This window comes from Rhinolophus sinicus, chromosome 4 (assembly GCF_057876585.1).
Source record: "Rhinolophus sinicus isolate RSI-liver-muscle chromosome 4, RSI-T2T, whole genome shotgun sequence".
Classification (NCBI taxonomy): Eukaryota; Metazoa; Chordata; class Mammalia; order Chiroptera; family Rhinolophidae; genus Rhinolophus; species Rhinolophus sinicus.
In genome coordinates, this window is record NC_142504.1 from 108,400,236 (window position 1) to 108,426,714 (window position 26,479).

The 26,479-nt window shown below is 43.1% G+C and overlaps 1 protein-coding gene across 1 annotated transcript in view; it reads left to right on the forward strand.

The window, feature by feature from the left end:
* PHLPP1 (PH domain and leucine rich repeat protein phosphatase 1) overlaps nt 1-23,700 on the forward strand; it is a 177,707-nt gene extending 154,007 nt beyond the window's left edge. Inside the window, exons 12-17 of the mRNA XM_019729352.3 lie at nt 340-502; nt 3,893-4,023; nt 8,337-8,441; nt 15,708-15,902; nt 18,903-19,131; nt 21,578-23,700. Coding sequence (XP_019584911.3) covers nt 340-502; nt 3,893-4,023; nt 8,337-8,441; nt 15,708-15,902; nt 18,903-19,131; nt 21,578-22,753 — 1,999 coding nt within the window. The 3' untranslated portion in view covers nt 22,754-23,700. The remainder of the gene's footprint in view (nt 1-339; nt 503-3,892; nt 4,024-8,336; nt 8,442-15,707; nt 15,903-18,902; nt 19,132-21,577) is intronic.
* Nucleotides 23,701-26,479: the final 2,779 nt, after the last annotated feature.

Sequence of the window (26,479 nt, forward strand, 5' to 3'; positions counted from 1 at the left end):
GGATTTTCATTGGCGTTCAGACTAAGCTGTATAGCAAGGTGATAGTTGCCTTCACACACAGTTTAGAGGAAAAGGATATGCATTTTTCTTCGTGTTGCCAATTCGAAGCGTTAAAGTTAATAGTTTTTGTTTCGTAGTAGGAAAGGAGGTGTTAAAATACTTAGATACTCAAAAGCAATAGTGGAAAGATCATCTTATTTATTAAAATGGCTATTATAAGTGAATCTTTAAAGAATCTTTAAAATCATAGTCAATTCCCCTTTGATTCTCATTGTGTATTCTTTTTAATTGTCTTGAATTACCTTATGACCCCCTCCCCCTGGATTTTCTCTTTTTTAGTAAAATGGCAAAACTGGAGGAACTGGAGGAAATCGATATCAGTGGGAACAAACTGAAAGCCATCCCCACCACGGTCCTGAACTGCAGGCGCATGCACACTGTGGTCGCCCACTCCAACTGCATCGAGGTCTTTCCGGAAGTTATGCAGCTCCCAGAAATCAAGGTATATGGTTTGATCCATAAACGCCACCCTTCAGGTCAGCAAAGAGAATTGTTGTCTCTACTTCATTCATTCAGGATGTTTGCACCTTTGTTGGATTTCCTCAGCCTGAAGACTCTCAGTTGTCTTGGCGTCATCCTTCCTAGTCACTGGACCACACTGTCGAGTCAGAAGAAAAAAACCGAAAACCAAAAAAGACTGGACTGGGAGTTGGGAAAATTGTGTTCTAGGCTGTCCCTTACTGGCTGCACGACCTGTGGCTAGCCACATAGCCACCTAACTCTCTCCCATCTGTCTAACTACACTTGTCCTGCTTATTTCCAGGGTGGTTATTAGGCTCGAAGACTGAGTCAGGCATGACAGCAGTTTGAAAAAGTTACCATGTTTCCCCGAAAGTAAGACCTAGCCGGACAATCAGCTCTAGTTTGTCTGCTGGAGCAAAAATTAACCGGGTCTTATATTAATTTTTGCTCCAGAAGACACACTAGAGCTGATTATCCAGCTAGGTCTTATTTCCGGGGAAACACGGTAATGGTACCACTTTACACCCTTCCCTTCCAACTCCCCTAATTAAATAGCATCCACCACCGCAGCACCCAGTTAGTAACGTTCCCTGTATAGATGTAGCATCATTACTGTCCCCAAACATTCATTTCCACTTAATGAAATTGGCAGGACAGGTATTCCCATATGATAGGTGAGGAAAGTGAGGTGGTGAAAAATGAAGTGATTTGTGTAAATGAAGACAGCAAATTGGTGGCAGACAGACAGTCTGCAGTTCCTCACTCCTGAGTCAGGGCAGGCTTATGGGATGACACCAGTTCACTAGAATGAAAGGCATCGAACAACTTTTTATTTATGTTTTGGAGGGTGTGTGTGTTGATGCAAAAGTACGAATTCTTTATATATATAAAATGCAGCTTTTCGTTTGCATATTAGCATTTCTGGTTATCATCAGTTTTGTGCTTATAAAACAACTCTGTGGTTATAGACTTTGGAGCATATTCTGGTCTCCTAAAAAGGAACAGAAGCTGTCCTACTTAGCCAGTCCTCACTTCTCAGGTACTTTCTGGTAGAAACTTTATCAGGTTAAGAAACTTATTATAGACATTTGAAGGTGCTTTAAATAGCATGCATAATTTTTTACGACAGCAGTTTTTATACATTTACATGGTTGAGGTGTGCCTTTCTTGACATACTGAGGAGTTCGGTGGCAGATTGAAGGGCAATAGAGAGCAACTGAAAGACTGAAGCTGGAGTGTGGTTGGATGACATAAACCACAGCAGGAATCACCCTGACAGCACATGGGGAGTGGATCAGAGCGGAGGGAGTGTGAGAGCCGAGTTAGGATGCAGCCACGTCCTCCGGGGGGAGCGTGACGCGGGTTAGAACAGGGTAACGGAACCAGTTGGAGGAACTGGCTGCAGCGAATGAAAACCTCGGTGACCAGACGGGCCCAGGAAGGGTTAGTGCATCAGCACCATCTCTAACAAGGTCTGCTTTACCATCGCCAGCATTTTATCTTAATGAATAAATACCCGACTGGACTCATTTTACAATTTGGTAATTTAAAGAATGAACAGTTTTATATTTGCAGAACTCTGAAAGTTTAAATCTTTAGTTAAAACATTTAAAAAGTGTTGCTAACCAGTTTGATAAAATTCAGTTATGTTCTGAAATGTCTTTAATCTTTCCCCATAATGTGTGATCTGATCTCTGAATTTATTTCTGTCAACTACTTAGGTTCAAAGTTACCCACGCCTGACAGGCCCTGAGCTCATGTCTCATCGCTGCCCAGTACATAGTATTTGTACCATGTATTGTCCTATCTGTGCTGATGTAGGCTGACTATACTGACAGAATAACCCATTATTAACCAATATGATCATTTTTTATTAAAGTCCAGTTGAATCTTTATGCAACCATAATTTATAATTGAAAAAATAAAACAAAAAGATGACCATTTCCCTATTATGAATGTTTAGGTTAAATGAATTATTGTACTTCTACTCAGATTGTTAAGGCTTTTAAGGGTGATGGGAGTGAAGACATGGAATAAGTGAAAGGTAATGAAATTGTACCTACATTTATGATTTGTTTAAGTTTTTTATGTTACTAAGGCTACTAGAAAAAATAGAAGGCTAACACTGGTTGTGTTAGGGTGCTAAATTTAAGGGTAAATTTTCTAAGCTTTTCTGTTTGTCTAGCTTTTTGTAGTGTGTTTATAATGCTTTCATAATAAAAAGTAATCTTTAAAATTGCAATATAATTTTACACCATTGCTACTGTTTGGGAGCAAGAGTATGAAACAATTTGTGTGAAACATTGTATTGTTTGAAGTCAGTTAAGAATATATTTCTCCAAAATTACAGGTTTTTATTTTACCCAGTCTCTAGCCCTCCCCAATCCGTAATAAGTTCTTTAGGAATCTTTCCAAATAAAGATGATATTGGCCACTTTTAAGATTCTGAAATCCTTAGATACAATTTACTTTCAAACTGTACTAAGATTTTAAATAGGCTTTTTTAGGCATTTTAAAAAAGTATAGCAAGGTGCCAATTCAAGATAGATACTTGAATGTTTTCCATTCTCTCCGTTCTGCCGGATTGGGGGTCCACGTTCTCTTATCCAGAAAAATTGCTAGTTACTCTTGTTCTTGCTTGTGTATAGTGAGCCTTCTGCCCTGGTTCCCACCTCCCAAGGCAGATGTTCAGCACCTCATTTAAACCTTACATTGGTTTTGTGAGAAAGGAGGCATTTATGCCTGTGTGCTGATAACACAGAATTTCTGTTCTAATCAATTTGCTGACCCGTTTCGTGGTTGTTTCCTAAGTGTGATTAGGCAGGAGCTGCTGGAGAGCTCAGATAACTTGGGGCCTGGAAGGCGTGATCCATGTTTGCCTCATGCCTTTTTCTCTTGCATATAGTCGACAGGCCCACCTGCCCATCTGTCTTTTACCAATTTCTTATTTAGTGTCTTTTGAAGTAACTTCTCATTTTGAGTGTTTGTTCCCTGCATTTCCCTCACTTTGCATGTTTTTTGTTTATTTAAACTCCATTTTGATGTAACTACAACCGTCATGGCCACAACAGGTGGGGAGATTTTGTCAGCAGTAAGAAAAAAAACTATCCTTAGGGTTTTTCAGTTAACGCTTAATTTTTAAATGGAGAGGTTAACTGAAAAGGATAAAGATGGGGAGAATAAAGAGCATGGATTTTCTGTGTTATTAAAAGAGTAAAAATTTAAATTGCATTTAGCAAAATCTGTTTTCAACTTCAGTGGCAGAGTAGCAGACGTTTGGCCGTGATGAGTAGTCAGACTGATTGGCCTGCAGAGAGCAGCAGCATAGAACCACCTGAGCTTCTCTCCTTGTTTCCACTTGTTCCTTCAGTGCGTGGACCTGAGCTGTAATGAGCTAAGCGAAGTCACTTTACCAGAAAACCTGCCTCCAAAATTGCAAGAACTAGACCTGACTGGAAACCCCCGACTTACTCTCGATCACAAAACGCTGGAACTGCTGAAGTAAGTGTTTTGTGACACACTGTAGCCCCATTAGTGTTCACCAGCAGCAGGATTTATGACTGAGTAAAAACATTAAACAGTAGGAAGCATCCAGTGACTTACTAGCTGTGTCTACACACGTTTGAAATGAATTTACAAGTCTGTAATTCACCAAAATGGAGAACCAAAATAATTTCTAATAGTTGGATACTCAAGTGTCCTTTCAGATATTAAAAAAAAAAAATCTAAACAAAAAGAGAACAAGAATAATGAGTACAAAGAGGATAAGGGGATGTAAAAACACAGGGGAGAGCCGCAAACACCAACACGTAAACTTACTTACGTCTCAGTTACTGATAACATGGGTCGTGTGTAATACAAATGCTCCAATAGGATTTTGAAAGGGATACGTAATGTGGGGGAAATGAACAATTTGGAAGTAAAATCCAGATTATTTAAACAAAACAGAGTGTGGGGTAGTTGGATCCTGTGAAGTTCTCTTCGTGTTTTGGAAAGGAGTTCGTTGATACTGTCTCATTCTTGATGTTGATGGAGAATTACAGGTTCAAGCTCACGGTGTAAACATTAAAGGTAACCTCGTAGAAAAGATGTCTTTATAGAAGTTCATCAGAGAACTCTAAATGCCTGGCAGTTGAATTAAATAAATTATGCTTCACAGTAGACTATTATACAGCCATTAAAAATTATGATGTACAGTGATACTACTAACTCGAAAGACCTCCACAGTTTAAGTGAAAAGAGAGTTTAAGTGAAAAGAGAGATGGTATAATTCCACTTCTTGCAAAATAAATTTCTGTGCATTGGGTACATGTGCATGTGACCTCCTAGAAAATGCCTGAAAGGAAATAAAACAAAATCTTAAAATAGTGTTGTTCTCTGGATAATAGGATTATGGATGGCTTTTATTTTCTTCTTTAAACTCTCTGAAAGTTCAGAATTTTTTCAGTATGTCTTAAAGTAACAGTCTTGGACATTGACACACGTTAGTCATTACGTGTGCCTTATGTGCTTAAACCCTGTTGTGATATCCGTTGCTGAAAGTCACCTTCTGTTGTCTTAGGAAAAATTGAAAAAGAGTAGAATTTTGAAAAGTAGTATTAATGATCCATTAATGCTATCCTAAGCTTTAGTGCAAACCAAAATTTGAAAGGCAATTAAGGTGATTCCTGGATGGAATTGACCTAATTAGTGCTTGTTTGTTGAATTTTAAGTACTGAATGAGAACATTGATTTCAATATATAATTGAAGAATGCTGTCTAAGTAGAGTGTCCTAGGGAAGCCCCAGGGGACCGAGGCGTTCTCTGCTGTTCACCCTTCAGTATGTGAAGCCTTGGCCCAAATCCCTCAGTCTGTCCAGAGCTTAGTTTTCTTATTTATAAGGTGAGGATGGCCTGCATACTCGCTAAGAACTAAGAGTACCTGGATTATCAAAATATATTTCATCTTTATATAGGTGACTTTTGAGTATTTTTATAAATGTGATGTGAAATTTTGTGCTAAAAATAATTATATCAAAATTTGTTAATAAATGGAGCTAGCTGTTTGGAGAAAAATGGACATTGAATTCTTATCTCATACCAAAATAAATCCTAGCTAAATTAAAAAGTCTATAAAATGAAATAATCTTTAAAAGTAAGAAGAAATCATATCAATATATTTACAAGCCAGAAAAGGACTTGTTAGGCCAAAAAGCGGGGGGGGGGGGGGGGGGGGGAGAGATCACAAGAAGAGAAATCAACATGTGTAGATTAGTTTTGATATTTGTGCTATGTATATTTATACATAAAATGCTTTTATGCATAGAAGGTTTAAATGTCTACTCCAGAAGCTACCAAGAGTAAATCTAAAAGGAATGACAAACTAAGAAGATACATTGGTAAAAAATATGAAAATCATTAATATTTAATAGAAAGTGTTCTCATAAGTCAGTAAGAAAAATACTCAAACAAAATAAGTGAAGTACAGATAGTTATATGAAAAGATCATGTTCAACTTTATTTGTATATCAAGGAAATATTAAATAAAATGATTACTCCCTCAAATTGGTGCTGCTGGAGAACTATAAATTGATATAACTTTTCTTGAAAGCCATTGGTCCTGTGTATCAAGCTTCTAAAAATATTCACATGCTGCGACCATGGTTTTCTATGGCAAAAATTCATTTGAAAAAGTAATCAGCAATATGGTGTTTATTTTAGGTACAGAAATAGTTGTCAGATATTCCCAATTATATTAGGATAAATATAAAATGATATGGGAAAATGTTCATGATGTAATTAGAAAAATGATGCAAAACCGTACATATAGAATGACCCCACTGTTTTATATGCATAAGAGAAAATCTATTTGTTCAATTCTCCACAATGAGCATGTCACTGCAGTGGCCTGAGCGACCACAGTGAAGCACATGCGTGCTCTCAGATTTAAGGGAAAATTAGTAACAGACCATGAAATCATAGTACTCTTATGTAAAAATGCTACCTCTGTTTCACCACTAGAAGATCGTGGTTCTTTAGTAACTCGGGAGAGTTTCCGTATCTAATGTACAACTGATGGCGTTTAGGGGGTTGGCCTGTTTGTTCTACATGAGCCAGGGTGAGTGAATTTGGTGACCCTTCTGTGTGGCTGTGCTCCAGCTCCCAGACTCATTTCAAGATGCACGAGAGTCAACCAAGATGCAGGTCACTTCAGACAGCGGCTCACTGCGCTGTGTTCAGCTAGGCAGAGAATGAGAAATGGCTGCTTCACTGGCGAGGATTACCGGGGAGATGGAGGATTATTCTTTTCTTTAATAATCAGGCTAGGAAGTGGCATTATGTCTTTGAAGGCTCTGTGTTCTGTGAGAAGTGTAAATAAATGTCTTTAGGAATGAGCTTTCAGTTTTTCTCTAGAATTCAGAGGTAGCAGAGATGTCATGGGAGCCTTAAGGCCTGCCTTAAGAAATCATTGCATTGCTTACAATTGTACATGGACAAAGTTCAGCACTAGGTCATCTAGACACAAATAATGGCAGCATATCTTTTCTAAAGCTCCTTTTTAATTGGTAGGGTTGAAAACTTTGAAAAGAGGATACAGAGCCCTGCTATATAGAAGGAGGCATTGATTTGATTTGCTATTGGCACCATCTATGATTTTTATGTTTTTCAGCTTTTTAGGAGAAAGGGAAAAGTAAATATTTGCTGGTAATTGAGAGTAGAAACTGTGCTTTAATGACATATTTTTAAATTTCAAAGAAATTACCACCAGTCATTTCTAGAATCAAAATGAATACTATTAGATATTCACTTACTCCGTAGAGTCGAATGGTTCTTAGGAAGGGTATTCAATATTTGTTGTATTTTGGAGTTAATGAATGCTAACAGAAAATTTAAATTTTTGGGTGTTTAGATGTTGTTTAAGTTAAGAAATTATATATGTGCTTTTTCTCTTGTTTAAGAAATGGGGGGGGGGGGGACTAGTGGCAGTTTGCAAGTAAGCAGAATGTATTTAATCATATGGCAGCCAGCCTTTTTAAAAACCTACTTCACATCTGTATGACATCCTATTTGGGGCCACTGAAAGCTTTCTGGTGTGCTGGTTTTTAATAAATCTCGTTTGAGAGTTTACCCTGTTAGTATTTCTGTTTTGGGTACTGTTGGACCAATTGTGGCATATGGGAGCAGAGGTGAGATAAGAACTTGTCTCCCGGTCAAAATGTATGTAGTTAACGTGCAATTTATTGAAACAAACCTCATTTATTTTGTAATTTTATATTAATCTTAGTAGGGATGGCTGCACAAATGAGGAAAGAATTGGAAGCGTCAGGGGGTGGCAAGTCCTCGGTAATATTTGTGAAATATTTGAAGGGGTGATATGGGCAGAAATTAGATTTGAGGATAAATGTTGCAGAATTCTCTCACATCATCCAAACACAATGTAATTGTGGCCTTGGTTTCATCCTTTTCAAATCTGGGTATTTGTTTTATAAGAATACACCCAACTTAATAGTTAATTTTTTTTTTCTCATGCCAAGGTTGGTAGCTGTGCTTTTCATTCTCAGGAGAGAGCAGCCATCTAGTACGGTGCGGATGAAGGTCTCACCACCGCCATAGAATGCTGATAAAATCTAATTTTCATGCTCTGGATATCTGCCCCTTTGTTTTCATTATGAGTAGTAGCTAGTTCTTGTTGCTGATAGATATTTCAGATACATTAAAAACAGTAAGAAATGGTAACTATAGCGTGCTTAGCAGGTGTTTTTCATTATTGGATAAAGGCAGCAATTTGTACATACTGGGTTTCAGTGATTCCTGTCCTCTGTTTCTCTTGTTAGTAATATCCGCTGTTTCAAGATTGATCAGCCTTCCGCAGGAGATGCATCTGGACCCCCAGCTGTATGGAGCCACGGCTATACCGAAGCTTCAGGGGTGAAAAACAAGTAAGTGGGTGAAGCTTTGGAGTGAGAACTGCCTCCTGCCCACCTGCCTTCTTTTGAGGGGTGAAAGAAACCCAGTGCTGGCACATACTTCCCTCGTGTACCATTTATTGGAGCGTGTTTCCCCAAAGTGAGGCCCCTCGTGACTTAGGTTTGAACATTAAGCTAAGCCCTGCTTGGCATCACATACCCTCTGTGAGAGATGTTGCTAGGATACAGTGTAACTGACACATTATATCTATGTGAGACGCCAGTGTTTGGAGAAGGCATAAGTATTGAAATGCATCCCTGCTCTTTTGAAAAGCTCCTTTCTCTTTTTCTGAAGCCTGTTTACCAAGCAAAACAGGATCATGTTAAAGAAGTGCCCTTGATTGTCCATATGCGAGATCCCTTACATTATTGACCAGTCAGTGGTTCTGTGGAGCTGCTTCTACCATCTAAATTAGCTTGGCAGCGGTTTGAGGTCTATTTTCTGTCATGTCAACTGCTTCTCGCCACCAGGACTTGTCCAGCACATTTTCTATTATATTTCTTCCTTATTTTCACCAACTTTCCCTGCCGTAGATGCAGTTGTTGATTTTCCTGAGAATTGTAATCAACCTCTTCACGCTTGCTTGCTTTTTGTCAAGAGGTACTATAATTAGTACTAGAATAGTAAAGAATCCTATATATTAGAATAGTCATAATTTAATTAGCTGAGGTATAACAACACAAAATATTGAGAGTAGGGGAAAAACAGAAAGTGGAGGATGATCCAATAATAGCTAATATTAGTATTCAACCCTAGGTGCACATCAGAATCAGATGAGAAACTTTTAAAACAATTCTCCAGCCTAGGACCATTGAATCAGAACGTTTTAGAATCTCCCCCAGGTGATTCTAACGTGCATCCAGGGTTGAGAACCACTGACTAGCTGAATACCCTTCATGGAAAATAAAAAGTGGACTGTGGTTACCGTGCTGACTAGTTTTCTTTGGGACAGAAAACAGAATCAACTTAAGTTCTGGGTCTAACACGTTGGTCCTTCCCTCTTTAAGAGCATGATTTGCTGTTGTGCTGACGAGAGAAGAGGTAGCCCCCATTTCAACACCTCTGTTCCATTTGCCCCAAAAGGCAGAATGACCAATTGTGCTTGGGCTTTGGTTGTTATACTTATTAGGGGGTGGGGGTGGGGAAGTAATTGCACATTCTTTGGAGCATGCAAAGTTCCTTCCTAGAGAGCTTTCTTTTCAGATTAAAAGACCTTCTGTCTTGTTTGCAAACACCATGGTGTGAAACTGCTTTCTAATTCATGAACACTGATGTGAAATCCAACACTGGTTTTTAAACATCTGGATATTAAAACTTATTTTCTAGTCATATATATTAATGAAGCAGCGGCCAATTAGATCTGCCTTTTCTGCATAATTCCCCCTTCCACAATTACTTTTTAAATTGTTTTTGTTAATAGAAGTACGGCATTGGTACAGAGAAGTACATAATGATAAGCACACAGCTCTGTGACGCATCTAAAGTGAACACGCCTGCAGACCACCACCTAGATCAAACTCGGGACACTTCCAGCACCTCCGGAGTCCCAGGCCATCCTGCCCCTCGCTTTATGTCCCCTCACTTTTCACCCCTTGGTTGTGCCCGCAGAAGCTTCTTAAGTGTTTTCTTTTTGAATTGTAGATAAGGTGTTATGTAAACCAGGAGTTTGCTGCTTGCCTCCTGAGGGGAGGAGAGCGCTGTGGCTGCCCCTTCTCCACATCTCAACAGATGTCTGTGCTGGCTGTGCCCCCTCCTTCCCCTCCAGGTGCTGTGTTGACTCCTTGACAGGTCATTTCAGATTCTTTGGGGAAACTCAAGCCAAGAACTATAATTGGATAATTTAGGTTCTTTCTCAGGCTAAAAACAAACAGGAAGCTTCAGTGGAAAAGAAGAATCACTACTGTACTTTTTATAAAACACATTATTTCCTTTTTTTTGTTGTTTACACCACCCCCCCCCATTTTGATTAGCAAGGGGAGCTTACAGAAAGAAGACAGAATTATAAGAGAATGTAATATTATTAAATTGTACCTTGCCACTAATTGCCATATAGCTTGGGATGGTTTGTTTTTCTTAATAAACGGAAGCCAAAATTTCAAAGTATTGAGCTAAGAGCCAGGTTGCCCAGCTTTGAATCTGGGCTCTATGCTTATTTGCTGTATGACCTTGGGCAGTTACTCACCCTCTCTTTGGCTTAATATCTTCATCTGTAAAACGACACTAAAAATATTAGCTGCCCTCATGTTGTTGTCAGATCCCTTGAGTTACATATGTGAGGTACTTAGAACAACGTGTGCTCTATAGTAAACCCTATTTAAATGTTAGCTACTATTTTTATTAATGATAATGGTTAGTACTATTATTATTTATCCCCAGACTCCTTAAGGGCCAGGATTATATTTTCAAGTTCATATCTCTGTTATCTAACCATGATGTATATCAGGTGCTTATAATTTTTTTCTTTTCATTAATTTATATACAGTAAGGAGGGAAAATTTATATTAACTAAAATTCACCTTTTTTGGTATACAGTTCTACAAGTTTTGATGAAAGACTATTATTTTGTAACCACCACGACAATCAAGTTATAGAGCTGTTCCATCATCCTGCAAAATTCCCCCATGCTCCTCTGTTGTCAGTTCTTCTCCCCACCCCCAGCCCCTGGCAACTGCTGCTCTGTTTTTTGTTCCATTAGTTTTGCCTTTTTGAGAACGTCATATAAGTGGAATTATATAATATATAACCTTCTCAGCCTAGCTTCTTTCACTTAGCATAATACAGTTTAGCTTCATTTGTGATGTTTCATGTGTTAGTGATTTGTTCCTTTTTATTGCTGAGTGTTATTTCATTGCATGAATTTATAATATGGTTTGTTTATTCATGTACCATTTGAAAGAAATTGGATTGTTCCAAGTTTTTAGCAAATATGAAGAAAAATGCTGTAAACAGTTGCATACAGGTTTTTATGTGAACATGTTTTCATTTCTCTTGGGTAAATACCTATGAGTAGGATTGATGAGTTATATGATAAGTATATATTTAATTTTATAAGAAACTGCCAAAGTGGCTGTCCCATTTTCATTCCCAGCAGCAATGTATGAGAGCTCTAGTTGCACCACATCTTCACCAGTACTTATTATCAGGTGGTGGTGGTGGTGGTTTTGGCCATTCTAATAGTAATATCTCATTATGGTTTTAGTTTGCATTTCCCTAATGACTAATAATTGTTGATCATCTTTTCACATGCTTATTTATCATCCATATGTCTTCTTTGTTGCGAATGTATTCTTTCACAATTAAATTAAGTCTGATGTTAACTGAAGGTATTTTTGTAGACACCCTTTATCAAATTGAGAAAAATTCCCTTCTATATGTAGTTTTCTAAGAGTTGTTATAATGGGTATCAAATTTGGTCATAGGCTTTTTCTGCATCAATTGAGATGATCATATTTTTTCTTCCTGAGTCTGTTGATATGGTGAATTGCATTGATTTTAAAATGTTGAGTCAGCTTTGCATTCCCGGGATAATGCTACTTAGTATTATGTATTATCCTTTTTATATGCTGCTGATAGTTTATTGAGTATGCCTATATTCATGGTGGATATTAGCCTGTATTCTTTTCTTGTGCTTCTTTGTCTCATTTTGATATCAGAGTAATGCTGGCCTCACAGAATGAGTTGAGGACTATTTCCTCTTCCTCAGTTTCCTGGAAGAGTTTTTACAGAATTGATATTATTTCTTCCTCAAATTAGTAGAATTTACCAATAAGCCATCTGAGCCTGGAATTTTCTTTGGTTTTTAACTAAACATACAATTTCTTTATTGTAGGATTATCTCTGTCTTCTTGAATGACCTTTGTAATTTGTGCCTTTCAAAGAATTTATTTATTTCATCAACTTTCAAATTTATTGACATAAACTTGTTCATAATATTCCATTATTATCCTTCTAATATCTGTAGGATCTGTAGTGATGTCTCTCCTCTCATTCCTGGTATTGGCAGTTTGTGTCTTTTTACCCTGATCAATTTGGTTTGAGGTTTATTAATTTTATTGATATTCTCAAAGAGCCAGCTTTTTGTTTCATTGATTTTTCTCTATTGTTTTTCTGTTTTCTGTTTCATTGACTTCTGATCTATTTATATTATTTCCTTTCTGCTTGCTTTGGGTTTGTTTCTCTTACTTTCCTAGTTTCTACAGTGGAAGCTTAGGTCATTGATTTGCGCTTAGGACATCAGTGTTCTAAGCATTTACAGCTATAAATTTCTTTCTGAGCAATTTCTTCAATGTAGTTAGAGAACATACTTTGACTTGAATCCTTTAAATTTATTGAGACATTTGGGTCCCAGAATATGGTCTATCTTGGTAAAATTCTGTGTGCATTTGAAAATAAAACGTGTATTCTGCTGTTGTTGAGGTAGGTTGTCAGTAGATCAAGTTGGTTGATAATGTTGTTCAAGTCTTAAATATTCTTACTGATTTTTTGGCCACTTATTCTGTCGATGATTGAGAGACTATGGTTATGAATTTGTTTCTCCTTGTAGTTCTATCTGTTTTTGCTTCATGTATTTCAAAGCTCTGTTATTAAGTGCATAGACATTTAGAATGTTATAGCTGGGTGATGAACTGACCCCTTTATCTTATGAAATGACTCTTTTTCTGTAATAAGCTTTGTTTTCAAATATACTTTACCTAATATTAATGTAGCTACTACAGCTTTCTTTTGATTATATTAGCATAGTATTTAATTTTTTGTCCGTTCACTTTTAACCTATTTATCTTTTTATATTTAAACTGGATTTCTTATAGGCAGTGGATAGTTAAGTCTTGCTCTTTTATCCCATCTGACTTTCTTTTTGGGTGGTGTTTAGGCCATTTTTATGTTTAATGAAATCATTGATGTGGTTAGATTTAAATCTACCAACTTACAATTTGTTTTCTATTTGTCTCGTCTGTCCTTTATTCCCTCTTTTCTCTTTTTCTTCATTGAGTATTTTTACTCAATTCAATTTTTTTCCTCTATTTGTTCTTATTAGTTCTACCTTTTGGGTGTGTGTGGTTCATTTAGGGTTTATAGCATAATCTTTAACTTATTAATTACAGTTTATCTTCAAGTAATATCACTTCATATATAAGAACCTTCCAGTTCCCCTCTCCTAGTCTTTGTGCTGTTATCATATTGTTACAAACCCCAAAATTCATTGCTACAATTTTTTTTTTAAAGATTTTATTGGGGAAGGGGAACAGGACTTTATTGGAGAACCGCGTGTACTTCCAGGACTTTTTTCCAAGTCAAGTTGTTGTCCTTTCAGTCTTAGTTGTGGCGGGCGCAGCTCAGCTCCAGGTCCAGTTGCTGTTACTAGTTGCAGGGGGCGCAGCCCACCATCCCTTGCGGGAGTCGAACCGGCAACCTTGTGGTTGAGAGGGCATGCTCCAACCAACTGAGCCATCCAGGAGCTCAGCGGCAGCTCAGCTCAAGGTGCTGTGTTCAATTTTAGTTGCAGGGGGCGCTGCCCACCATCCCTTGCGGGACTCGAGGAATTGAACTGACAACCTTGTGGGTGAGAGCCCACTGGCCCATGTGGGAATCGGACCGGCAGCTTTCAGAGTTAGGAGCATGGAGCCGGCCCCCATTGTTACAATTTTTTAACAGTTATTTTCCAAAGCATTGTTTCTCAACTTTAGTACTTTGACATTTTCAGCCAGATAATTCTTTGTTGTTAGGGAACAGGGTAGGGAAGGGGGCATCCTGTGCATCGTAGGATGTTTAGCAGCAGCCCTGACCTCTACGCCCTAGATGCCAAGAGTACCACCCCAATTGTGGCAATCAAAAATGTCTCCTGGGGGCAAAAATTGCCCCCAATGAGAATCACTGTTTTAAAATGATTTTTAAAATAAAATTTTTATATTTACTCACCTATTTATCATTTCCGGTATATACTTCATTTTTTTATGTAGATCCAGATTTCCATCTGGTATCATTTTCTTCTACTTCATGTATTGCCTTTTGCATTTCTTACAGTGCTGGTCTTTTAGTGGTAAATTCATTTATTTGTGCATCTGGAAATGTCTTGATTGCGCCTTGATTTTTGAGAGCTAGTTTCACTGGTTTAGAAACCCAGGTTGACGATTTTTTCTATCCCTTTGTTAAAGATATTGGGTCCACTGTCTTCTGCATTGTTGCTGATGAGAAGTCTGCTATCATTTGTGTCTTTGTTCCTCTGCAGGGTATGGTGTTCCTCTGTCCTCTTCCACCTTTATTCTTGGTTTTCATCAATTTGATTTTGATGTGCTTCAATTAAGTTTTTTCCTTTTATTTATTATTTATTTATTTATTTATTTATATGGCTGTTTGTTGAGCTTCTTATATCTGTAGGTTTATAGTTTTCATCAGATTTGAAATATTTTCAGCCATTAATTCTTCAAAGTTTTTTCTATCTCTCTTTTCTTTTGAAAGCTCCAATTCCTTGTGTATTAGGCTGCCTGAAGTTATCCCACCACACACTAATGCTCTGACTTTTTACTTTCGCCCCCAGTCTTCTTTTCTCTATGTTTCATTTTGGATAGTTTCTGGGACACAGTTAAGTTACGTGGAAATCTTTTGAGGCTTGGAGTGGAGACTCTGCAGGTCTCCAGTAGCTGCCTGGGAACTCTAACGACCATGTCCTCCTGCAGCTTACAGAGACCTCCAGGCCCCACATGGGTTTCTTTTCCCTGTGCTTCAGCCCAGAAATTTTTTCCAGGCAGTAAACTGAGCAGGCATCAGGCTCACTCTCTAACCTGTGCTTGTTTTACATTTTTCTTCCTGCCTTTTTTAAGGTTGAGACATTTTATATGTTTTTCTATATTTTTTCATATTTTTCCCAGTGTGTTAGTTGTTACTCTATTTTTGCCCAATGTGGAATTTCTTCTTAATTGTGAATTAACATGGATATACGGATTCGAAATTGTGTTATTTCCCATGTCTCTATTCTCTTTCACTGTCATTTAAAAATAATATCAGAAGATAAGGGTCTAAGAAGCCATGTGTGAAGCGTAAATATGTGTTATCATTCTTCTTTGCTTACAGAAATTAGTTGGTGTAAATTAGCTGGGGTTAGTTTATCTATTCTTAATCTGTCTGGAGTCATGAAGAAAAAGACAAGACTGGAATAGGCAAATCAGAGGGGATAAAAAGAGTTGGGTTGCGCGTGGAGAAGGAAAGATTAGACTTAGCACAAAAGCATTCTTGTTTTGCAGGTTGTGTGTTGCAGCCCTGTCAGTAAACAACTTCTGTGACAACCGGGAGGCCCTATATGGTGTGTTTGATGGAGATCGTAACGTGGAGGTGCCCTACCTTCTCCAGTGTACTATGAGTGACATTTTGGCGGAAGAACTGCAGAAAACAAAAAATGAAGAGGAATACATGGTCAATACATTCATTGTCATGCAAAGGTAAAACTTAGAGTCTCTGCTGTGTGTTTTCTTGCTCTTCTTTGAGTGTTTGCCCCCTGGTTAGAAAAAGAGGTGCCCGATAATCTCAGAGCACTATTGTTAATGTGGGTATTCAAGGTACTTTCAGGCGATTTCATTTTGCCCCCGCATCAGGGATGGACTGTGTTCCATCTGAAACGTACTGATGTTTTGACAGCTTTGGAGGAGGCCGTGTCAATGACAGGAATTTCCTTTCTCTTAGAACTGGACCTCTCAGGCCTGTCAGGATTCCAGCTTTTCACCAGATTGTTTATAACACACTTCCCCCTCCCCCCAGATCACGTGAGCTCCAGAGGCTCTTGAGACCTTCTGGTGTGTGGACTTCTCTTTGAAATGGACTGTTCCTATCTCAGTTTGTTCACCCTTATGAAATACTGTCACTGATTCAAGATAGTGCAGTCCTTTGTGAACTTGAGATAGTCAGATTTTAGGCCAGGAGTTAAATAAGCCTTCATATCGTTGTTTTCCCCCCTTATTAAATGTTCAAGTCAATGTTCTAGCAGAATCCTAGGCCATTGCCTATATCTGCGGTCACCATCAGAATTTTGGAGTGTTGTTTGTGAGTCTTAGGGCTGAATGTTATAAGCATCCTCTCAAAGGCTTGCTCGTTCTTTTGTCACTTTAATGACTTAATAAGGGAATTCCCTGTCTATTAATACTGTACTGCAAACACTTGCTCGTGTGGGACCAGGAAGTAGAGTGCTCTGAAGGTCATGGGAACAATGACAGTCTTTTCTCTTTCTCTCCTTTTTCTCTCCCGTGATAATCTGCCAGAGGAAGTATCTTTGTAGTAGGGTAGAAAAAGTATCTGCTACGGAATGAACGCTGGTTTGGAGCAGCCTTGAAAGCTGCACTGTCATGAACAGTTCCTCCTGAGGAGCTCAGTAGAGGCAGGTCCAGTGAGGTTCTTTGCTGCTGGACTCACTTCTGTCTTTCAGATTCTCAGTGGACATGTATAGTTAACAATTAAATGCTGATCAGAGCTAATATTTAGTGAGCCCTTCAGATCTACCAGTCATTGTTCTGAGTACCTTACTGCCATAGATTTTACCCAGTGACGTAGGTAGTGTTACTGTTCTTATTTTACTGACAGGAAACTGAGGTACAGAGAGGTGAAGCACGCTGCTCTGAGAGATAGCAGGTGGGGTAGCCAGAATTTGACTTCAGGCGGTAAGACTCCACACAGAATGTTCTAGTTCCAGGCACATCTACTTTTCTGTTTTCACTCCCATCTTGTCCTAGCAAAAAAAGCAAATAGTTAACATACACATACACACATGCACACATACTCCCACACACACACCCTTGACACACCCGCAAGAGGTTGAGCTACTTGTTACAGACCCTCTCACACTGGATAAGAATGAAAGCGTAGACCCTCACACTCTGATTCCCAGCTGCACTTTTCACAAATGCCTCCTGTTTCTGGCTTTGCTGAGAGGAATCATTGTGCCCTTGAAAGGAAGAAGGTAGTGCTGCCTTGGCAGGCCCTGAAGCCAAATCCGGCCATGGATGTCCAGAACTTGGAGTTTGAGACCCAAATTGCTGGCCCATCTTCAAGGTCATTTGTAGGCCTCTTCTTTTCCCTCTCTGTTACTAGGATATGGGATGTGTGGTGATCTTTTGGTCCTCAGGAGAACTGTATGTTCGTTGTGCTTATGATCTAATGCATACAAGTAGGCAGCCCTGGCTTCCATTGCTAATGCTGTCACTTGCCTAACCTAGACAGGGGACAGGAGCTGACAGTACCTGAAGGTCTGCCCTTGTAGACAGGGGTCTGTCTGTCAACCTTCTTGCTCCTATAAACTCAGGGTCAGTGGGGGCCTGGACAGCACCGCTCTCTGTCGGGCTTGTGATAAGAGTCCCAGGCTCGGCTGGCCCAGTGGCTCAGGTGGTTTGAGCACCGTGCGCCTAAGGCCAAGGTCGCCAGTTTGAGTCCCACATGGGACAGTGAGCTGCGCCTTCTACAGCTTAGATTGTGAACAACAGCTCCTCCTGGAGCTGGGCTGCCGTGAGCAGCCGGAGGTTGGCATCGGCTGTTGTGTGCTGCCAGGAGCTGCCGGTGGCCACCATGAGTGGTGGGCAGCTGGCGAGAGCAGGGGACCGACGACTGGCAACCAACTACCTCACGGTGGGGGGGGGGGGGCGGCCTCAAGGCTCATAATACCACCAGCATGGGCCAGGGAGCTGTGTCCTACACAACTAGACTGAGAAACAACGGCTTGAACCCGAGTGCGGGGGGTGGGGGGAAGCTGGAAGAAGGGGAGAAAAAAAAAAAGAGTCCTAGGCTCCTTTTGATTGTCAGAATTGTAGGTGCTCTGTGTATTCAGTCAGTCAGTGGATTAATGGTCATGAATAAAAGCACTTTGGAGCTTGATGTCCTTTTCTGTGAATATTTTAGAATTGACATTACTGACCCAGAAAGTCTTCACCGTATAGAGCAAGACACGAATGGGTGAATTATGTGAAAGTTCCTGCTAGCAAACATCCTTATTAAAGGGGGAGAGGGCGGTCAGGTAGTTTTGAGGCCTGTGTGTCAGTGGGTATATATGTTTACACCTGCTCCTGTTTAAGTGGTCCCTTCTTTTTTCCTCTCTTGGGAGCAGAAAGGATCGGGGGGCGGGCAGAGCTGTCATGGTCATGGCCCTGCTGTCCCAGGAGTGTGCGGATGCGGGCGAAGCAGGCTGGATGCAGCAGGACAACGGCTCTTTTATTTCTCCATCACTCCTGGGGCTTTTAGTGGTAAAGTGACACCTCAGCCCAGTTGTGAGCAGACGCCACTCTGTGTGTGGGGGGGTGTCAGACTCCACGGGCTCTTTTCCTCTGTGAATGAGACCGACTCGAACTGCCAGATTCTGTTTTCTCCTCACCCTGGCCAGTCGTACAGTCTCCTGTAGAATTAGCAAAACTCACATGTGGTAGCTTGTGTTTGGGTTTTTACCCCCTCTCTTTGGGTTTCAGGAAACTTGGAACTGCTGGGCAGAAACTTGGAGGTGCTGCTGTCCTTTGTCATATCAGGCATGACCCTGTGGACCCAGGAGGGTCCTTCACCTTGACCTCTGCTAATGTGGGCAAGTGCCAAACGGTCCTCTGTCGGAACGGGAAGCCGTTGCCTCTGTCCAGGTCGTATGTCATGAGCTGTGAAGAAGAACTGAAGAGAATTAAACGGCACAAGGCCATCATCACTGAGGTGAGGAGAGAGCGAGAGCAGTTTTCCTTAGGGTGGCACAGAGGACAGGCCAGGGTCATGCAGAAACCAGCCAGGGAGCCTTTCCCTCCAAAGAGCGCCCTTGGAAGTTGGTTTAAAATTAAAATTCCAAATCCTTAGTGTTACAAAGCAGATTGTCTGTATGGTAGATGTGAAGACATTGTAATGTACCAAGTCATAAACGGTTTATTGATGGGCTCTCTGTGTCAGGGGCTGTCCCCACTGCTCGCTGGGCTTGTCCCATCTGGTCTTCACGGCCACTCAGCAGCAGTGTGGGTTTGTTTGGTGGCTGCGGGCTCCAGCCCTGCGGTCACACTGCTGGTGCCCATATCCTGGTCCTACCCCTGGCAGGCTGTGACCTTTAAACCTACAGACCTCAGTTTTCTTATCTGTCAAATGGGAGTAGTAATGTATCTATCCTGTGGAAACGTAACCAGTTCTTACTTTGGTTCCTGTTGAGTAAGACAGTGAGTGAGTGGTTTTCAGCCAGGGGCGATTTGGCCCCCATGGGACATTTGGCAATGACTGAAGACATTTTTGTTGTCACAACTGGGGCAGAGAGAGCTTTGGGCATATAGAAGCAGGGGTGCTGCTAAGCATGCTCCAGTGCACAGGGCAGCCCCCACAGCAAAGAATCACGTGGCCCAGCATGTCCTAGTGCCACTGTTGGGAAACCCTGGAGTACATCTGCATTATAAGAAGGGTCATTACAGCACAGCTTCCACAGTGGGCTGTGGGAGTGCTGCTCGTCACCAGTTCATCAGTGTTATCACCTGCTGTGTGGCCCTGCAGACACATATCTGCCCACAGGAGGGGTCTAGTCCTGTATGGTGACAAACTCGCAGAATCGTGTGGCGCCAGCTAGACGGTGGGAGTAAGTTTGCAGCTCAGTAGAGAAAAAGACTGAATCCAGATAGGCTTTAATAAGGGCCGTGAGCAAGACAGAGGAAGCCTTGGGATCCCCGGTGAGAGTCTGTGGAAATGAGTCTGTGTGTCGGTTTCGTTTGCTGCGTGTTCTGGGAGCAGAGAGGGTTAAAATGAACGGTAGGCAGGATGTCAGGGAGCGAAGGCGGTCTAAGATGGACAGAATGTACCGAATGACACCCTCAGCATCACACAATGCAAAGGTTAATGAATTCTGCTACCTGCATGCATCAGACTTTCTCTGCCTCCCTCTGCCTCAGTTTTGTCTACATTGCTGAATACTCAATCCCTTAGGTTTTGTTACTTCGCTACCTGGAGGCATGCCCCAAAACACACACATGCACACATATGCTCACATAACATACAACCATTAGTTCTGATGGGGAGAGATCAAAAGGGTTGGGCAGAACAGGAAGGATCATTTTTGGCCAATTCCACACTTTGGGGAGCAACAAAATGACATCAGTAGACTCAAGGGAGCTGAAAATTGTGCTTGAAGCCCTGTGTTAGTAATTTCCCTTCTAAGAACACTGCCTGCTTGTGAGTGTGGCATGTAGGACTGTGTGAGAACACCGAGCAGACAGCGTGCAGAATCCCAAGTGAAGGAGGGAGTGTTGGAAAGGAAAGGGCTGTTCTCTGGAAGAAACTCTTGCTTCACGGAAGGTGGTGACACCGTCTCTATAACTGTGTCGTAGACGCACACAAAAAGTTGCCTTTGTCATCATGGAGCTTCCCCCGAAAATAGAGGCACAGTAAGGACCTGAGCACCTCAAACTTGAATAAAGAACCGAGTGGGTACATGAGGTCACCCCCGCCTCCCTCAAGCTTCAGAGTAAAGGTCTCTCACTGGCAAATGGTCTGACACTTTAGCTTGTGATTTGAATGGCATGAACCCAACTGCACTGAGGCCGAGGGCCGAGGGCCTCAGTCTTCTTTTGCCAGCACAGAAGCCACAGGAGCGGGCACTTCTCCATTAGCATCTGCCTCCCAGCTAGTCACAGGCATTGTGACCCAGCTGGTCACAACAGGATGTTCTCCACCAACTTGTCTTACCTTCCTAAGTTTAAAATAGCGTCTCTCTTCCCTCTTCTGGACTTTGTGGTGGGTGCACTGCTGGAGAGGAACGTCAGATGTGGAGCAGTATCTTCCCCCTCCCAGCCTCCTGTGTCTGCTCAAGACTGGCTTCCTCCAGGAAGGCTCTTCCTGCCCCGGGGGCTGCGGGGGGAGCCAGTCAGCGTATTGCTGTCAGGCTAGATGGTGTTTTGCTCTAGGACCCCGTGTGACATGGTCCCAATAAAGGGAATACGTGTTGTCCCTCCTGCTCCTGCCCCAGGTTCCTGATGGCAGATGGCCATTCACCACTCACCAAAGGGACAGCAGCCCTTCTCGTTGTGGCCCACAGAACACTCTCCCCCTCCCCCCCCCCCCAGGCAGGAGGCCCGAGGGGAGGCGCACAGTTGACACACGTGACTGTGTTGACGTGTTTGGAAACCTCTTCTTCCAGGACGGCAAGGTGAACGGCGTGACCGAGTCCACGCGCATCCTGGGCTACACCTTCCTCCACCCCAGCGTGGTGCCTCGCCCCCACGTGCAGTCCGTGCCCCTGACGCCCCAGGATGAGTTCTTCATCCTGGGCAGCAAGGGCTTGTGGGACAGCCTGTCCATCGAGGAGGCCGTGGGGGCCGTGCGCAATGTGCCCGACGCCCTGGCCGCCGCCAAGAAGCTGTGCACCCTGGCCCAGAGCTACGGCTGCCACGACAGCCTGAGCGCCGTGGTCGTGCAGCTCAGCGTCACCGAGGACAGCTTCTGCTGCTGCGAGCTGGGCGCGGGCGGGGCCGGCCCGCCGCCCAGCCCCGGCATCTTCCCGCCGGCCGTCAGCATGGTGATCAAGGACCGGCCCTCCGACGGGCTGGGCGTGCCGTCCTCCAGCAGCGGCATGGCCTCGGAGATCAGCAGTGAGCTGTCCACGTCCGAGATGAGCAGCGAGGTGGGCTCCACGGCCTCGGACGAGCCCCCGCCCGGAGCCCTGAACGACAGCAGCCCGGCCTACGCCGGCGAGCAGCGCTGCATGCTGCACCCGGTCTGCCTGTCCAGCTCCTTCCAGCGCCAGCTGTCCAGCGCCACGTTCTCCAGCGCCTTCTCGGACAATGGCCTCGACAGCGACGACGAGGAGCCCATCGAGGGTGTGTTCACCAACGGCAGCCGGGTGGAGGTGGAGGTGGACATCCACTGCGGCCGCGCCAGGGAGAAGGACGCGCAGCAGCTGCTCCACGTGCCGGCCGAGGCCAGTGACGAGGGCATCGTCATCAGCGCCAACGAGGAGGAGCCGGGGCCGCCCCGGAAGGTGGACTTGGCGGCTGTGGGGACCATCGGGCGCCGGAGGCCTAACGGCTCCGTGGCGCCCCAGGAAAGGAGCCACAACGTCATAGAGGTAGCGACGGACGCGCCTCTCCGGAAGCCCGGAGGCTATTTTGCCGCCCCGGCCCAGCCGGATCCTGATGACCAGTTTATCATCCCCCCGGAGCTGGAGGAGGAAGTGAAGGAGATCATGAAGCAGCAGCAGCAGCAGCAGCAGCAGCAGCAGCAGCCGCCGCAGCAGCAACAGCAGCCGCCCCCGCAGCCGCCCCCGCAGCGTCAGTGCCCCGAGCCGCTCCCGGACTATTGCGACACGCCGCTCTGAGCCGCCGCTGCGGGCGTCCGGCCCCACACCGGCGTCCCCCGCCTGCTCCCAGACACTTGCCCGACCTGTCTTCGCAGCTAGTCTGTGCGTTCTCTTCTGTTGGTGATTTTTAAAAATAATTACCACTTTTCTTCTAGTGATGCTTTACCAACATGATTTACATTTGTTAACTTCTTTTCCTAACACACCAGATGTGTAAAGACAAAGAACAAAAGGTTTAATATATTACAGAGAAACAGTTAATGATAATGTATTATTTTTTAAAATGGCTTTTTATTGTTTTGTGTGTTTGGAAGGCAGAACAGGTTGCCAGTGCTAAATGATTTAATAATATTGTAATTCTGGGGGAAAAGGCTTTTTTTTTTTTTTTTTTGTCTTGAAAATGATAGACATTTGTAGAATATGAAGACTAACTCTTAGGAGTTGCTTTACTCTGTCAGGTGACTTAAGTCACTGGGATTCACTAATTTTCTCTGAGAGAACAGTTGATTGAGAAATTTCTATTGTAAATAGCTCAGTGTTGTATAGTGATGCTTCCTATGTTTTGTAGTTTTGGCGTAAGGGCACAGTCTAAACAACTGACGTTTTCCCTTCCTTCTCCTCTGAGGAGTCTTCCCGCCCGTGCCCACCTCATAACCCACTGTTACTTCATTAAATGATGAGGCTGAGCAACTAAGAGCATTTCCGTTCAAATAAGGTGGCTCTTAGGCCACTGGAAACGAACCTGCACCCGAGGGGCCTCTGAACCTTTTTCCTTCCTCTCTTGCTCCCACCCAGCCTCTTGACTTTTGCAGACACTTTTTAATTGTGCTCCTTACTGCTGCCACAATCAGCATGATTGTATAGAGTTCAGTTAGATCATTTACATACCAAGAGTTATATTAAAGCAGAATGCACAAATGAACATGTCATAATTTTTGTTATAATAAATATGAAATTTACAAGTATCGAACCTGTCTGCTTTTGTCTCAGCAGCCAGATGTCTTGCAGACAGTCAAACCAGCTCAGGTTTGGACTGAATGGATGGGAAGTTGGGGTTATCAGATATTTCTGACTTTGATGTTTTGTGAAGGGAAAAACACCAACAAGTTAACCCTACATTGAATGAAGTAGTGACATTGACCTTACAGCCCTTCTAGTTCTTGTTATTATGTAGGCTACACGTTAAGAGGGGAACAGGTAAAGGTTGCACAGAGGAGCTCCCTGGAAACTTCTCCCAGAAAGCCACCTTCATTTCTGATTCTCTCAGGGCCCCCCTAGCACATGAAGAGGTTAAATACACCTTCACCTGAACAGTGAGAATCAGGCTCCCTGCCCACCACTAGGAGGAAACTCCAGCCAGTGGCGCCCCCTAGGACGTCATGTTCCCCGCTGACTACCAGCCCCGTTCAGACTGCTGCCCTCGGCGCTGCACCTGTGGACCGTGCGTTGAAGATACTATGGGTCTTCTCGGTGTCACGGGGACCAGCTTCCCAGGTAGGCCTGTCTCCTGCCTTCCTCCTCCTTTCAGGTCGGCCCTTGCGTGCTACCTGGCCAGTTCAGTACAGGGCAATTAGTTTTACTCAACTTGTAGACACGGTGATGCGCTCTGTCCCTTTGCTTCGTGTCCAGATAATGGACCAGGCTTGTCATCGTAATGTCCATGCTTATGTGGGGCTACTGGCACCCCATGCTCTTTGAAAACCAGTAAGGCCGCAGAAGAAGATTCAGCTCCTCACTGCCCAGTAGGGGCCTCAGTGACCGATGGGCTAGAGTGCCCGAGCCCAGTCAGAGCGCTCTGCTCGAGACGGAAGCCAAACCATGTCCAGCCCCCTGTGCCCGGCCCCTCGTCTTCCTCAGTCTTCGCTCAGCTCCACGTCAATCGGCACAGACTCAGAAGGTGCCAGGTTTCACACCAGGGACGCAGCCCTACGGAAGATCTGGGCTGGTTCTCTGACTTGCGCGGTTCTTCAACGCCCTGTCAGCAGGGCTCCCCTGTGGCCTTAGGTGGGGCACACCAGACCATCAGTGTGGACTTCTGTTCCACCGCAGCTCACTTCCAGAGGGGTCGACACTTGCTGCCCTGATTGTGGTCAACTGAGGCAACAATCATTTGAGAATTCCCACAGCAACTACTGATGCCCGGGGCAGCCCCTGGGACCAAGTCTCATGTGGACAGGTCCCTCCTTTCCTGATTTCTGTGCAGATGTGGGAGGCCGCGAACAGCCGGGTTGGCAGTTTCCTTACTCCACCAGTTCAGTCAGTGCTTGCTTCTCTATTATATCAAGTCACACTGACAGCGCACTACATCTAAGGTACTGTGGAGATAAGGGACAAAACTGCCCTTTGGGAGCTTGGGGTAAATATGCGTGTAGATGAAAAGCTAACAGGAGGAGACGTACTAATAGTCTCCTTGCTCTTACGTGGGGACATCCCAGTTATTTTCTGAGGAGTTTCTTTTTACTTTTGCTCATCGCAGTAGCATCTGATAATATATGCAAACTGTAAAGTGCTTAAAGTTGAAGATCCTGAAGCCACGAGGTCTCCAGGGTATGAGCTAGAGGGTACCCCTGCCTGCTGGGAAGGCCAGGTGATTGGGAAAGGGCTGGGGAGAGAGGGAGGAAGAGGTTGGAGCAGAAGGTTTGAGAAGGCTTGCAGCCTTGCCAGTAGCGCCAGCTCCCGGCTGAGGTCCCTAGAAGTTGTTTGGTGTCGGCTCAACCATGCGTGTGGCCCAAATACTGACTTGGAAGAGGGCGCCAGGGCAGTCCTGAAGCCAACCTGTCCGACCTGCTTTCTCCTTGATTGCTTTTGTCACAGCACCACCTGCTGGTGAGGTTAGACTTTGGGTGGAAATGGCCTTAACTCTTGTTCTTCATCTTTCCTCCACACTTCCAGAAGAAACAAAGTTTATGTTACTTATTGTTTTCTCAGACACATGAAAGCAATCCAAGCACTATTAAGGAGGGGCACAAGCCGAATCAAAGCATATTATTCCTGCACCTGTGGAGGTCTGCTTTGTAAGGTAGTACAACTGATGACCTCTGGTTCCTGTGATGGGCTCTGTTTTTGCATGGGAAATTGACATGCAGACATATCAAGAGGTGTAACCAGAAGCATAGCATTGACCTGGAAGAGAGGAAGTCAGTTTTCCAACATCCATCCAATTCCCCATTCCCCATGGTGAAGAATAAATACAAAAAAATCCACGATATGCCTCGGATCTTACAAGACAACATCTGAGAGCGTACTGCTGGCACCGCCCAGCCAGGAGAAAAAGAACAATTTCCATCTGACCGTGTTAACTCTGATGTGAACACTCATAGAAGGTATTTTGAATTCACCCCAAGCCATCAGGAGATGGAATTTCTATAAAGTGGGATTGTGGTATCCACCCTACTACGAACCTCCCTGGTGATCAAACCAGGTCATGTATTGGAAGTAATTTGCAGATAGTGTAAAGCCTTATGTAACTGGAAGCATTGTTATCGTTATAAATTAAGCACTAATGGTGGCCAGAAAGAAAATAATTGGGAACACAGCAAAAGAGGCTTTTTCAATTAAAAACTCTTAGATAGCTGCTGAATTGTTACAGAAGAGAGAGATTAGGTAATGGTAGAGAAAATAGGCTTTTCTCATTTCTTGCCATTGAATTTCATTTTTCTTTCACTTCATCCCCCAACATGTATTTTGTGCAAATGAATCTATGCAAACTTTGTTTTCGGTCGCTATGGTCATTCATCTATCACA